General features: G+C 41.4%; 1 protein-coding gene across 1 annotated transcript in view; it reads right to left on the minus strand.

Annotated features, from left to right (window-relative positions):
* The window catches only part of CEMIP2 (cell migration inducing hyaluronidase 2), a 79,924-nt gene that overhangs the window by 60,080 nt on the left and 5,835 nt on the right, over window positions 1–14,009 (minus strand). Inside the window, exon 2 of the mRNA XM_081804064.1 lies at window positions 2,404–2,746. Coding sequence (XP_081660190.1) covers window positions 2,404–2,734 — 331 coding nt within the window. The 5' untranslated portion in view covers window positions 2,735–2,746. The remainder of the gene's footprint in view (window positions 1–2,403; window positions 2,747–14,009) is intronic.

The following is a 14,009-nucleotide window of genomic DNA, read 5'->3' on the forward strand; positions in this document are numbered from 1 at the left end:
AATGTTTCTTTCCGTTGAAGAAACAAGAAATCTCTTAAATGTGTTCTGACTTACTACTAAGGATTTCTTAAACTTCTCTTCAACCTCCCTCTCTTCCCATAAAACCTCGAGCTAGAACTCTCCATGATGTTACATCACAAGCAAATGTATGCCCCATATAACAAGCACTATATACCCAGCTACTGAGAAGGAAATCCAGTCTTTTGACATGAAGAGCCTACCAAATGGTTATATAATTTCTCTTGGTTTTTGTTTTGTTGTTGTTGTTTTGTTGTTTTGTTTTTTTTAGAGAGGAAAAGAGAATCTTAAGCAAGCTCTATGCCCAGTGCAGAGCCCCATGCTGGGCTCGATCTCACAACCCTGAGATCATGACCTGAGCTGAAATCAAGAGTCAGACGCTTAATTGACTGAGCCACCCAAGTGCCCCAATTCCTCTTGTTTTTAATTATTTCCCAGGAGAGCATGCTTCCTTAGGAACCATCACCAAAAACTCTCGTCTTTTTCCTTCCAGTAAAGTACACTTAATGAGGAAATCCATGGTCTGCAGAAAGCGCGGACAAATAGCTCGACAGCCCCGCCTTCCCGGCTGCCCACTGTTAAGCTGTGGGTTCATTATTAAAATTATGTAACAGCGGGCGCCTGGGTGGCTCAGTCGTTAAGCGTCTGCCTTCGGCTCAGGTCATGATCCCAGGGTCCTGGGATCGAGCCCCGCATCGGGCTCTCTGCTCTGCCGGGAGCCTGCTTCTCCCTCTCCCACTCCCCCTGCTTGTGTTCCTGCTCTCGCTATTTCTCTCTCTGTCAAATAAATATAAATAAAATCTTAAAAAAAAAAAAATTATGTAACAGCAATAACCAAAGTGAGGCTGACCCCGAAGGACGTCAGCATACCACGTATTTCTACCAAAGTTCTACACTTATACTGCCAAAATGTGAAACTACAGAACGTTGATTCAAAGGAACCACATCAGTGATTCACGGTCTTAGACGGAAAATGAAAACATCAATTAAAGCCACGGATTTCAGCTCTGATCTTCCCCCCAGATCTGGCATCTCTTTACTGCAGATTACTTGTGAAGAATGACTCAACTGCAGCAAACTTCGTTATTTTGCTGGAGAAAAGGGAAGAGAAAATCAATTTGAGGTGCCAGCAGAAAGCAGTGTGACAAATTCATTCCGTGGTTGACTGGCCTGGTCAACAAAGATGTTGATATGAACATTTCTTACTTCAGGTCTATTTTCTTAGAAGCATTGACACAATCTCCCCCAGGACTTCAAAGTCTATAAAACCACTAAAGCACTCATGGAAACTAAATAAAATAGTATTTGTAAGTCTTGCAAATAATAACATGCTTCTCAGATGTTGTATCCATTTAAGGAGGCATCTAATTTGACAAAAATCTGTCCTAGATAGTAAAAGAAAAAAAAAACTGCAGACAAAAATGATGCCCCAGTCCAGGTTGTTATGGTCCGCTTCTCCTTCAACAGCCCTGAGCAATCTGATTTTCAGCCTGGTAGATGGGACTCTATCCTGAGCCCATTCTTTATTGATACTAGATTGAGACTGACGATGAATTTCTTCAAAACCATTTGAAGTACTGATATATTACCGACTTGCAAAGCAAAGGCCATTTAAGAAATAAAAACATGCCCACAAGATATTTAATTATGAAGTAATACGGGATTTTTAGATAAATATATCAGACCTTAAAGCTCCTAATGGATGTTTTCCTTTCAGGATACACATTGTTCCTCAAAAATACTTGAAGCTTCTCTTTTAGAACTGTCTCCTAGCCGGTTTCAAGCCACAGAACACAAATCTTAGTATTTTCACTCATTTAAAAATAAAATCAAATGTAGTTTTATCACTACATTTAGTAAATTTTTTTAATATATACATATTTTTTAATTTTATTTTAAGTAGGCTCCACCCCAACATGGGGCTCGAACGCACAACCATGAAATCAAGTCACACACTCTACAGACTAAGTCAGCCAGGTGCCCCTACATTCAGTAATTTTTATCACTAAAAACTTTTGGCAGTCAGAAAATCATACCTACCACAAAGGATGAAATTATGCTACCTCAAGAATTAGGTAAAGATTCTTAAAATGAACATTTTGAAAAGAAATGCTCCAAAAACATCTTGAGCACTGGGACAAAATAGCAAAATGGAAGGAAGAGCAATCCTTCGGCTGTATCATTTCCAGTGGATTCCTTTAACATTTGCTTTAATAAGCAGTTAGGGCTTCTATTCTCTAATTATATATGAATTAGCTAGAGCCAAGTTAAGATAACACAAGCTTTTCTTTTTAATTCTATTCTCCTATTTCCTTCCCTCCTCCTTCTCCTAGAACATGTGCTCTGTACACGTGCGTGCCCACACGTGCGTACACACGCACTTACCATCTGGAGCGTATTTTGAGGAGATCCCTAAAATGACCGCGAGTGCAACAAAAAATGAGAAACTAGTGAAAGCAAAGCAAATGAAGGTATTTTTGTGCCTCTTCTGCTTCTGTCTTTCTCTCTGGGCTTGCTGCTCTTCAGGGGAGAAAGCAAAGGTGGCCCGGGCTTCCTGTCTGATGGAGGTCAGTTTGGCTGAAGCTTGGCTCTTTGGAGGAGGAGGGGGCCGCAGGGGCACAACCTTCCCTGGCACGTAGCCAGACGAGCGATGGCTGCTTCCATTCTGAGGCTGGAGGAAAGCAGGGGAGTGTCCCCTGGAATCAGTGGCATGCATGATAAACTGTCACTGCGAAAAGAAAAAAAATTAAGGTTCAGAAATGTGAGAATTGGGGCACCTGGGTGGCTCAGTCGTTTAAGCGTCTGCCTTTGGCTCAGGTCATGATCTCAGAGTCCTGGGATCGAGCCCTACATCGGGCTCCCTGCTCGGCGGGGAGCCTGCTTCTCCCTCTCCCACTCCCCCTGCTTGTATTCCCTCTCTCGCTGTGCCTCTCTCCCTCAAATAAATAAATAAATAAATAAAAACTAAAAAAAAAAGAAATGTGAGAACTGTAATGGCTTTTTTTTTTAAAAAGATTTATTTATTTGAGAGTGTGCGCGCGTGAGCGACCAGGGGAGGGACAGAGGGAGAGAGAGAGAATCCTCAAGCAGACTCCTTGCTGAGTGCAGAGCCTGACGTGGGGCTCGATCCCAGGACCCTGAGATCACGACCTGGGCCGAAATCAAGAGTTGGCCGCTCAACCGACCACGCCACCCAGGCACCCCTGTAATGGCTTTACGAAGTGTTTTTTATTGTGATCAAATCACGGCGCGAGAAACTGACAACTTAAACCATTTTTAAAGTGCACAATCTGGTGACATTCAGTACCTTCACAATTTTGCACAACCATCACCACCAACCATCTCCAGGACATTTTCATCATCCCAAACAGAAACTCTGTAGCCATTATGCAAGAATTCCCCATTCCTCCCTTCCCCCCAGTCCCTGGTAACCACTGTAACGACTCTGAAAATACCAAGTCAGCTCACACCCCTGACAGAGTCACTGTCTTCTAATGTCACTGCTTCTTGAGCCTGGCTGCACATCTGAATCACCCACTAACATTAAAGTCCCGTGCCACACCCCAAACAATGAAGTCAGGATCCAAGCATCTCTATCTTTTAAATGCCCCCCACAAAGCGAGTCTAACGAGCACCTTGGTTGAGAGCCACTCTAAGGCAACCGTTCTCAATTTGCATTGTGCCTAAGAATCACCAGGGATATTTGTGATTTCCTGCTCAATTGGCGCATGGATTTTATATCTTTAACACATACCCTGGTGAGACACTGAAGCAAGTGGTCACACTTTTTGAGTATCATGACTCTAAGCTCTTCCAGCTGAAGTTAAAGTCCATGCATCTTACGAAGACCATAAGTTCCAATAGACAAGCTTTCACGTTTAGGTGTTCAATTTCCCTGCTAGATTTTTCTTTTTTCTTTTTTTAATTTATAGATTTTTTTTTTAAGATCTTTATTTATTTGACAGAGAGAGAGAGAGACAGCGAGAGAGGGAACACAAGCAGGGGGAGTGGGAGAGGGAGAAGCAGGTTTCCCGCAGAGCAGGGAGCCCGACGTGGGGCTCGATCCCAGGACCCAGGGATCATGACCTGAGCCGAAGGCAGACGCTTAACGACTGAGCCACCGAGGCGCCCCTCCCTGCTAGATTTTTCTTTTGGTGAAGCAACTTAAGCATTCGTACCTGTGTTATCCCTTACCTATAGACTATGAATTCATTTAGTGAGGAAACCTAAAGTCTACATTCTCTGGTTAAAAAAGAGACAACAGGCCCAAAATGGAGTCCCTTGTGCTAAAGCCATGTCACCAAACCAAGACTTAACATCTAACCTACTTGTGGTTTCAGACTCTCTCGTGAACGTAACCTTTAACCAGTCTGAAGTTACCTGGTCAGCACTAGTAAGATAATCTGCTTGACAGACCCCTGCCTTCCCCCAAAGGAAGGTGACCTCGCCTGAAACAATCCACTCTTTGCTAGAAATTTCTTTTTCTGCCCCCTGCCTCCCATTTTGTAAAGCTCCTTGGAGCCCCTTTCTATCTGCTAACATAAGATGCTGCCTGATCCATGAATCATTAAGTAAAGCCAATTAGATCTTCAAATTCACTCAACTGAATGCTGTTTTTTAACAATCTCTTTAAATCTTCAAATTTTGTTTAAAAAATAGGCATTCAAATATTATGGTTAGAATAATTTAAAAAAAAACCTAACTCAGAATCCTTACTGCCAGGCACTGTTCTAAACTTCTCACGTATATGACTCATCTAATACATTTAATACAACAAATCTCCGTAGCTCCCATGGTCCCCATTGTACACATGAGAAAAACTGAGGCCTACAAAGGTTAATTAGCAAGTATATGGGTAAACCAGGACTCAAACCCAGGGCACTAGAGTTCAGGCTCTTAACCGTTATACTAATGTGTCTTTCAGAACAATTGAGAGGCGATAATGTCAAAGAAATCAGTTTTCTGATTTGCAAGGGTGTAACTAGAATGAGTTGAGTCTGAAAGAGCACATTAATATTTTCAAGAATTCTTCATGCAGAAGTTCACTACAAATGATTCTTATCTAAGAGAAGCTGACATAAACCAAGGTCCTTTTTATTCTTTATAGTAAGCACCTGTTAAGTTTCTGAATGAAAGAGTAAGTTTTGAATGCAACCCTATTCTGTTACTTTGCAAAGTCAAAAAAAGAATGCAAGGAAGCAAGAAATGCTATGCTTTTATCATGTTCTTATTGCAAGGACTGTGGGTAAATAAGATGTGTTCAGTGGCTTCGGAAACATGGTGTTCAACCTCTTTCCTTACTTCCCTTCCTTAATAAGTAGAGCATCTCAGAGCCACCTGATTTCATTCAGTACCCTTGTGATTAATCCCCTCATCTTCTGCCAAAACAACGAATAAGATCCAAGTCACAGGGGTACCCCCAAATTGCTCTAAACTACAGCAAATCCATGAAACACAAAATGTGGTCATTAGAAAAGCCATTAATAAGCATTCCCAGGAACCAAACGACCTGGAAATTAATGGGGACAGAAAGGGAATCTAATCAGGAATTGATGCGGATTTTACATGGGGCAAAGAACATTCTCAGAGTCAGTGTGTCTGTCAAAAACACTTGGTTAGTGGGGTTTGATTTCTGAACAAAAGTAATTATTTAGATGAAGCTTAAGCTCCGTGACAAAGGGAAGAGAACACGATTCAAGGTGCTATTGAAGAAACTGCTGCATGTGCCAAACAGCAGAACGAAATAATGGAGACATCCTGCTGGAACAAATGAGAGAGTATAACAAAGACCCCTTTATGATCCTCTATTAACAAAGACAGGATGAAACTAGATATTCTTGAGTGCCAGGCTCACCAGGGTGGGAGGGGAAGCAGGACTATAATCTGCTCTGAAAGGGAGTGGGAAGCTTTTGTTCGAGGCTGCAATCATCTGATACTTCATTGTTTCAGGGTGAGAAAGGTGGTTATTACTTAACAGGCTGGAGGGCCCTTCTGTGGGCAATGATGTGTCTCCAGATGTACCCACAATATAATACCAGGCAGTAAGAGGCTAAATGAAGCCGCCAACCCACTGGGAATAACTTGTGTCTTCACATTCACAAAACGATATCCTAACGTGGAAAACTCTGATGGTGTCTGCCACAAATTAAAATGGTCAATAAATGAAAAATAACTGTGGCTCTGTTTTCCCCATAACTCTTTTGTAAAACTAAATATATATATATTTTTTAATTTTTATTTTTTTTGAGTAAACTCTACACCCAACATGGGGCTTGAACTCATGACTCCCCGAGATCAAGAGTGGCTTGCTCTGCCAGCCAGGCACCCCAAAACTAAATACATTTATGTTCATATATTCTGAGCCCATTAGCTCCACTTTACTGGAAAACATGTAAATGCATAAGCGACAGATACAAACATTCTTTTCCTAAAAAGTAAACACACTGTTGAAACCATCTTAAAAATTACAACCAGGGACACCTGGTTGGTTCAGTCAGAAGAACATGCAACGCTTGACCTCGGGGTCATGAGTTCAAGCTCCATGTTGGGTGTAGAGATTACTTAAATAAACAAATAAATAAACATTTAAAACATTACAACTAAAAAAATCATTTTATGCAGACTTCTCTTTCAATTTATCATCATTTTTTAAAGATAGAAGATACAAATACACTGCTTTAGAATTTCACTTTACATTTATGAGTTTACTTTAGGAGTAGGATTATGAATCAATTACTTAAAAATATGATTGCTAGTTATAGATTTCAATTCTTTGTGGGAAGAATTGACATTTCACTGATTCAATAAGCAATTGTGAGCTCTCCTGCAGTCACTAGAGAATTGTGGTAAGCACCATGGAGGATAGACAAAAGATTTGCAGCATCCCTAAGAAATACAATTCCTAAATTCAATTTTAATGACTTGCTTGAAGGCAGAGTGGAATTGACCAAGGAAATACAGTTGACCCTTGAACTAAGGGGCGGTTAGGGGCACTGATCCCCATCTCCCCCACCAAGCAGTCAAAAATCCATGAATAACTTTTGACTCTCCAAAAATTTAACTACTAATAGCTTACTGTTGACCGGAAGCCTTATGGATGACATAAAACAGTGGATTACCACACATTTCGTATGTTATATGTATCATATACTGTATTCTTACAATAAATGAAGCTAGAGAAAAGAATATGCTATTAAGAAAACACATTTACAGCTTGGATTAGTGTGAGTTTAGGGTTCTGAGAACAAAGAGGCACCTAACAGAAGAAAACATGAAGAGTTCCCTCCAGCTCTCAAGACTTCAAGGTGAGTCTGAGCTGTCATTTTAAACTTTTTATGACAGACCAATGTTTTTACTCAATACACTAATAAATTTGCTCATATTACATGTCATTTTTAAGAGGGCTGTCTCCCTCGTGTAAAGAACACAGTACTCTATGGAAGGAACACGTTCGTATTTTATGATGTATTAGAAGAACTAGTACAGCGTGAGCTAAATCCCTAAACACTGACAGATAATCCAAAACGGGACAAAACCAAGTCATTCGAGTTTGGAAATGCACCCCATGAGGGTTTTGAAGCATAACTTTTGGCATTTGAAAGTATTCCCTCATATGTATTTACTGGATGGTAAAAAGTGGTAGCCCGAAAGGCTTAGTAATAATTAACTAAGAAGTAAAATCATTAAGTAAATAAGTAAATATCATCTGTCATATTTCATGCTATCATAGAAATAAATATCATGCCATTAAAGATCTTCACGGGGAATTTAGGCAAAGATTTAAAGTAGGTAATACAAGAAATTACTAAGAACATGAAACCGTATCAACTTGAAAGATATAAATGCAAATGCTGAAAAAGGGGAAGCATTCAAAATCTATTTTTGTCAAAAAAAAAACTCACAAAAAACATCTTTAAAACTTGCTATTATTTTATTTATTTTTTTAAGGATTTTATTTATTTATTTGTCAGAGAGAGAGGGAACACAAGCAGGGGGAGTGGGAGAGGGAGAAGCAGGCTTCCCGCCGAGCAGGGAGCCCGAGGCGGGGCTCGATCCCAGTACCCTGGGATCATGACCTGAGCCGAAGGCAGACAGTTAACAACTGAGCCACCCAGGCGCCCCAAAAATTTGCTATTATTTTAAATAAAATTCTTCTGTTGGATAAAAAAGAGTGTACAACCTCAAACAGTAACTCAAGGTGGGAGGAGTCTGTGCATTTGGCAAGAGCACTCAATTACAAGAAGTAATCGCAGAAAATAATTTATTTTGGAATTTCAATAGCATTAAAGGAGATCAGGCTGGTGAGAGTTTCTTGCGCCTATAAAAAAAAAAAGAGCATGATTTTAAGAAAAGTGATATATTCTCTTTTAAAGTCGTCAAACACCGTGCTATCCCATCCACGAAGCCCTGTCATCTCAGGATTCTACAAGAAGTTCCCTGGCTGTTCTTCCCTGCACTCTGTCTAAAACTCTTGGTCGGATGGCTCAGTTGGTAGAGCCTGTAACTCTTGACCTTGAGTTCAAGCCCCACGTTGAGTGTAGAGATTACTAAAAAAAAAAATTTTAAATAAAACTCTAGTTGGATCATCTTGCTTTCTGCCTTATGTTTCAGTTAACATGTGGACTTGTCCATCCATCCCCTGCAGTTGACTATAAGCTTCTTGAGAACAGGGACTAGTCTTACTTATCTTAGGATTCTCACAGGACCTTCCACATCGTAGGTCCTCACTAGGTGCTTGTTGAACTTAGATCACTCTAGCTCTATAAACCACACACACACACACACACACACACACACACACAGATTGGAATTTCCCACTCAATCTTTCCTTGACATCCTTGAGGCTCTGGGAAGTTTGTCTCATCCATCTGGATCTGTTGCCCTGATTTGGGAAAAACTGAGAACATTTACTACTTGAAGCAGAAAAGCCAAAGCATTAATTTTTACAAAACGCAATCCTAGTGTGCAATCTAGCAGGTGACTAAAGGTATTATTACCAACTGCAAATAGGCATTCTAAAGATAAAGAGTGGCAAACTAGACAAGCTCAGCCTTTCACAGTATTTTTTAATACTTATAGCAAAACAGTAGGAAATGCAGTAGGCACACAGGAAAAAGGAAAAGTGTTCCATTCCACTTCGTATTGTCATGCTGACAGCCAGTAAGGGCTGCGATCTGGGGCACCTGGCTGGCTCAGTCGGTAGAGCGACTCTTGATCAGCGGGTCGTGAGTTCGAGCCCCACTTTGGGCACAGAGCTTACTTTGAAAACAATGCTGTGATCAAAGGGAAAGTCTTCTCAATACAGACATAGCAGTAATTCAAACCCAGTAAGTGCTCTTTAAAAGGACTGAGTTTCCAAGTTCTTTCTACTGCTGAGATGCTAACATAGACGACAAACGGCCTACTATACGTGCTTATCATTCACAGGGTGGCTGAGGACGCTTGCCCTCGAAGCTGTATATTCAGTCTCCCAAATCTCCCAGCCTCTCCAACCCAGTGGAGAGGGGTTCTCACAGCCCACTGCCATGCCATGTGTATCAACCCCATCATATCCAACACCTAATGAAAATGCACTACTTTTGACTCATTTTAAGTCTTTGAAATCCTACCTACACTTGTCATGAGAACTGATTTTTGAATGGAAAATCCAGGCTTACGGGGACAATCAAGAAGCTGGCATGATCCCAAGTTTACTCTTCTTTGATGAAGCGCATAATTTTTGAAACAGTATCCAGTCTAAAGATCAATTCTGCAAGTTACAGTCGAGTTTAGGGAACAACTGGCAAAAGTCTGGCTGAGGAAACTTCCTTTTATTAAGATCCTGGTAGGTCTTTACCACACACCCACTGGTATGCTCTCGGTCACAACAAAATGTAACACATGCCAGGAACAAGAGGTGTTCGTGAATTATCCTGAAAACAAATGACAGATGTTTGTAATTATTAGTAATTATGACCTAATTAAAATTTTAACCAGCTCTTAATGGTCTTGAACTTCCAATTAATGGTTCCAACTTCCAATCTCCCATTTTTAGGAGGAAGATAACATCAAGGAATCAGGTTTAGGGTGTTGGGGGACGGCAGCAGGGTGTTTCTTTAGTTTTCCTGTAGATTCAGAGTATGTCTATAGTTGATAAACAGTGAGCTCAACACTTTAATCATATAAAGCTGTTGTGTAAGAAATAAGCTTAGCAGGGGTGCCAGGGTGGTTCAGTTGTTAAGCGTCTGCCTTCGGCTCAGGTCATGATCTCAGGGTCCTGGGATCGAGCCCCGCATCGGGCTCCCTGCTCCACAGGAAGCCTGCTTCTCCCTCTCCCACTCCCCCTGCTTGTGTTCCCTCTCTCGCTGTGTCTCTCTCTGTCAAATAAATAAACAAAATCTTTAAAAAAAAGAAAAAAAGAAAAAAAGAAAGCAGCTTACCAAAACTGACTTTTAGGCCCTTTAGCTTCTCAAAACATCAAATAAATACTTAAGTGTGATCAGTATTTTCATGAAGATTATGTATTTAAATATATATTATACAGATTTTTCAAAAACAATGGCTGAAAAGTTTCTGGGGGAACATCCTTCTACACATAGTTTAGAGGAATATATTTTATTGCATATCCTATTCCCAGAGCATGCAGGATAACATATATTTTTAAACAACAATCCCTGCAACAGAATTCAATAGAAATGCTAGGTCTGTACTTATAGCTCTTTGGGAGAAAACAGACAGATGGTGGAGGAAAATTAAGTTCAGTTTCATTCAGAGAACAGCTTGGTTTGTGCAACCATACACCCAAAGAATCCAATCCCCTGAGACCTCCAAACAGAACAGTGCTCTCAGACAAGACATACTCTCCATCATTACCTTGTATGGGTAGGCCTTTTGTCTTTTCTTTCAACTCTCCAAACCAAGATGAGTCACTATCACTTGCAATTGCCTGACATGGTCCCAAGAAATAAGACATTTGTCATGGTTAGTTTATTTACATTCATTCTGGGTCACTTTTACTAAGGTGATTGTGCCCAGGGCCAATGTTGCAGAGACAGAGGGGAAGCTCCAACCCTCCATTAAAAACCTCTCCCTCTGGGGCGCCTGGGTGGCTCAGTCGTTAAGCGTCTGCCTTCGACTCAGGTCATGATCTCAGGGTCCTGCGATCGAGCCCCGCATCGGGCTCCCTGCTCAGCGGGGAGCCTGCTTCTCCCTCCCCCACTCCCCCTGCTTGTGTTCCCTCTCTCGCTGTGTCTCTGTCAAATAAATAAATAAAATCTTTAAAAAAAAAAACAAAAAAAAACCTCTCCCTGTGCAGGGGAAGGATACGGGGCTGAGAAATGTTCATTTTTATTCCCTACCTTCTTTTTCCACTTGGTCAATTTAGACACGTATGATGAATGATACTCCCCACAGCTGAGCTTCTATTACATATAAACACCAATACACCCAGACCTGAAGTCTAGCACCATGGATCATTGTTCACATTACCTCCTCCCTCAAAAGGAAACCACTCTCCCAGTACATACTAACTCCGTTAAAATATAATACAGAGAAATGACAAGGAATTTTTCAAACCTATAATCTCCTAAAAAGGCTAAATTGACTAGAAATTATTTTTTGTCACTAAGCATTTGAGTCAGAAAAAGTATTATTGAAAGCCAGAAGACATTTGTTTTTTCCTGCTTAGCAATTCACTTTTTGTTAAGCTCTACTGTTAAGCTCTTTGCCAGAAAACCATAGTCGGGAAATAATAAATCCCTGGAAAACAAAAATTAACTAAAAATACTAAGAGTTGGATTATGTTGAAAACAACGAAGCAACAAACGCTGAGTTTATGGGTCTGCAGTGAAGGAATTCAGATGAGCAAATCAGCTTCAATTTCACTAAAGCGGATATATCCTCGAAAATTATGTTGGAATCTCCTGTTAAACATGGATCCCTCTGAACAAAGAGTCCGTATTTATAATATCTAATGCCCAAAGTAAACCAAGTGAACACTTTCCCAACTTAAAAGTTATATAGGCGACCTTTAAGAAATATTTTTAGTTCATTCTTAGAGTCCTCTCATTTATGCAGGGTACAGGAGGCAGATGTCTGATTTTCCTGACACCAAACATACTCATTAATCCTGTCTTTTTCAAATCTGTTACGCGTCTCCATGAAAAGCAGTGCTTGACCCCACAGCCAAGATGGCTGACAGAGCGAAAAGGCTGAAGAACATTACCATGGGCAACAAAAGAGAAGCAAAAGGAAAAAGGCAACAGATCCACAGACCAACAGGGGAGAAAGGCTGACAAGGAAGAATATCTAACACTCCTTACCAGGTCAAAAATAAATTTTAAGAAAGCAAAGTAGGTAGGCCCCTGGGTAGAAGGAAAGAACTAAAGGATAAACAAAACTGAAGGCAGAACAAGCTTCAACTTGGAAAACTGGAGAAAGGAGAGGGTGGGTCCTTTTACCTACCAGTCCTCTGCTCTTCACTCCTATTTCCTTCTCCCAATTATTATTCCTCAGCTTCCTTTTTCTCCTTCATGCTTTCTAGTGAAAAGCTGCCCTCTTTTCTCCCCTCCTTCCCAATGCTCCTTAGACCATCCCCCTTCGCCCTCGTTCCCCACAGGCTGGGAGGGCTCAGGCCCCCAGCCTGCTGACGGTGACGGATGGCTGTCAGAGAGGTACACAATGGCGGATGCAGGCATGTCATCAGCCTTGCAGCTGGCCTTCGAAAGAAAGAACCAAAGCCAACGTCTGACCTGAGGGAGGCTGATTTAATTAAGGTTACAGCAAAGGGCAGAGCCGCCTGTGGGCTGCATTCTCTGCCGAGCGCCAGGGACAAAGCCTGAAAATATTTCTCAAGAAGAAAGAGCCAAGAAAGTTATGTTGGTTAAAGTGTTGAAAGTAGGAAAAAAGAAAAGGCAACAGAGATTTGTTTGATAAAGAAGCAGAGATGGACCAAAAGTCCACAATCTCTTGAGATACAGACATCAAAATGCAAGAACAGTAGAAAACGGGTAACGAGGATGTTTGGACATGCCTTTCAAACTAGGAAATATTCCAGATAAATAATGAGATGCCCAGATTGAAGTGATCTGGGGCCACTCAATCCAGTATCAAAGCAAAATCTCTATCAATGGCAGGGTCGGGACAGGAATCCAAATGTACTATTTCTTTTACCTACAACACATAGCCTATTTTTTTTTTTAAAGATTGTATTTATTTATTTGAGAGAGAGAAAGAGAGAGAGAGCACATGAGAGGGGGGAGAGAAGAGGGAGAAGCAGACTCCCTGCTGAGCAGGGAGCCTGATGCGGGACTCGATCCCGGGACTCCAGGATCATGACCTGAGCCGAAGGCAGTCGCTTAACCAACTGAGCCACCCAGGCGCCCCAACACATAGCCTATTTTTAATACAATATTCACCCCTGGGAGTAAAGGCTTGCCCGACAGGGAACACATTTAGGCTTGAACATCTCTTATGAGACAAGGACTCTGCTAGATGATGGGGACCCAGTGGTGTACAAACAAATCTCTACCTTCCAGGAGCTCAGAGCTCAGTGTTGGGGGGGGGTCAGGAGAGGACCCAAGGAAACAAGTTAAGTACAATGCATGTCAGGGCAAAGACACTAACTGGGCTGGTGGGTCTGAAGAGGTGATCGCCTGAGTTTATTAGATCTCTACAAATGGAATAATTTTTAAAAACCCTGGCAAACTGACTTACCCAACTGCATGCCACCAGACCACTACGAATAGCTTCCTTTGCATGTATAAACTAAAATCTACCACGGAACCCAGCCACTACCATGACAACGTACTGTCCAACGATGACCAATATGGGAGGAAACAACAGAAGTCTCTTGTATTTTGTGGAAGGCTGCAGATGAGTCCCTGGCCAAAACAAAAACAGTGCCTGATCTCCTGGGGCGTCTGAAACCTAGGCCTATTATACCTCCTGCAGTCTCAAAGTTCATCAAAACTCAATGGTGCCAGAGAGTCAGCAGGGAAGACCAACGAATGAGC

Source organism: Leptonychotes weddellii, chromosome 14, assembly GCF_054177405.1.
Source record: "Leptonychotes weddellii isolate Sample4059 chromosome 14, ASM5417740v2, whole genome shotgun sequence".
In the NCBI taxonomy this organism is placed as follows: domain Eukaryota; kingdom Metazoa; phylum Chordata; class Mammalia; order Carnivora; family Phocidae; genus Leptonychotes; species Leptonychotes weddellii.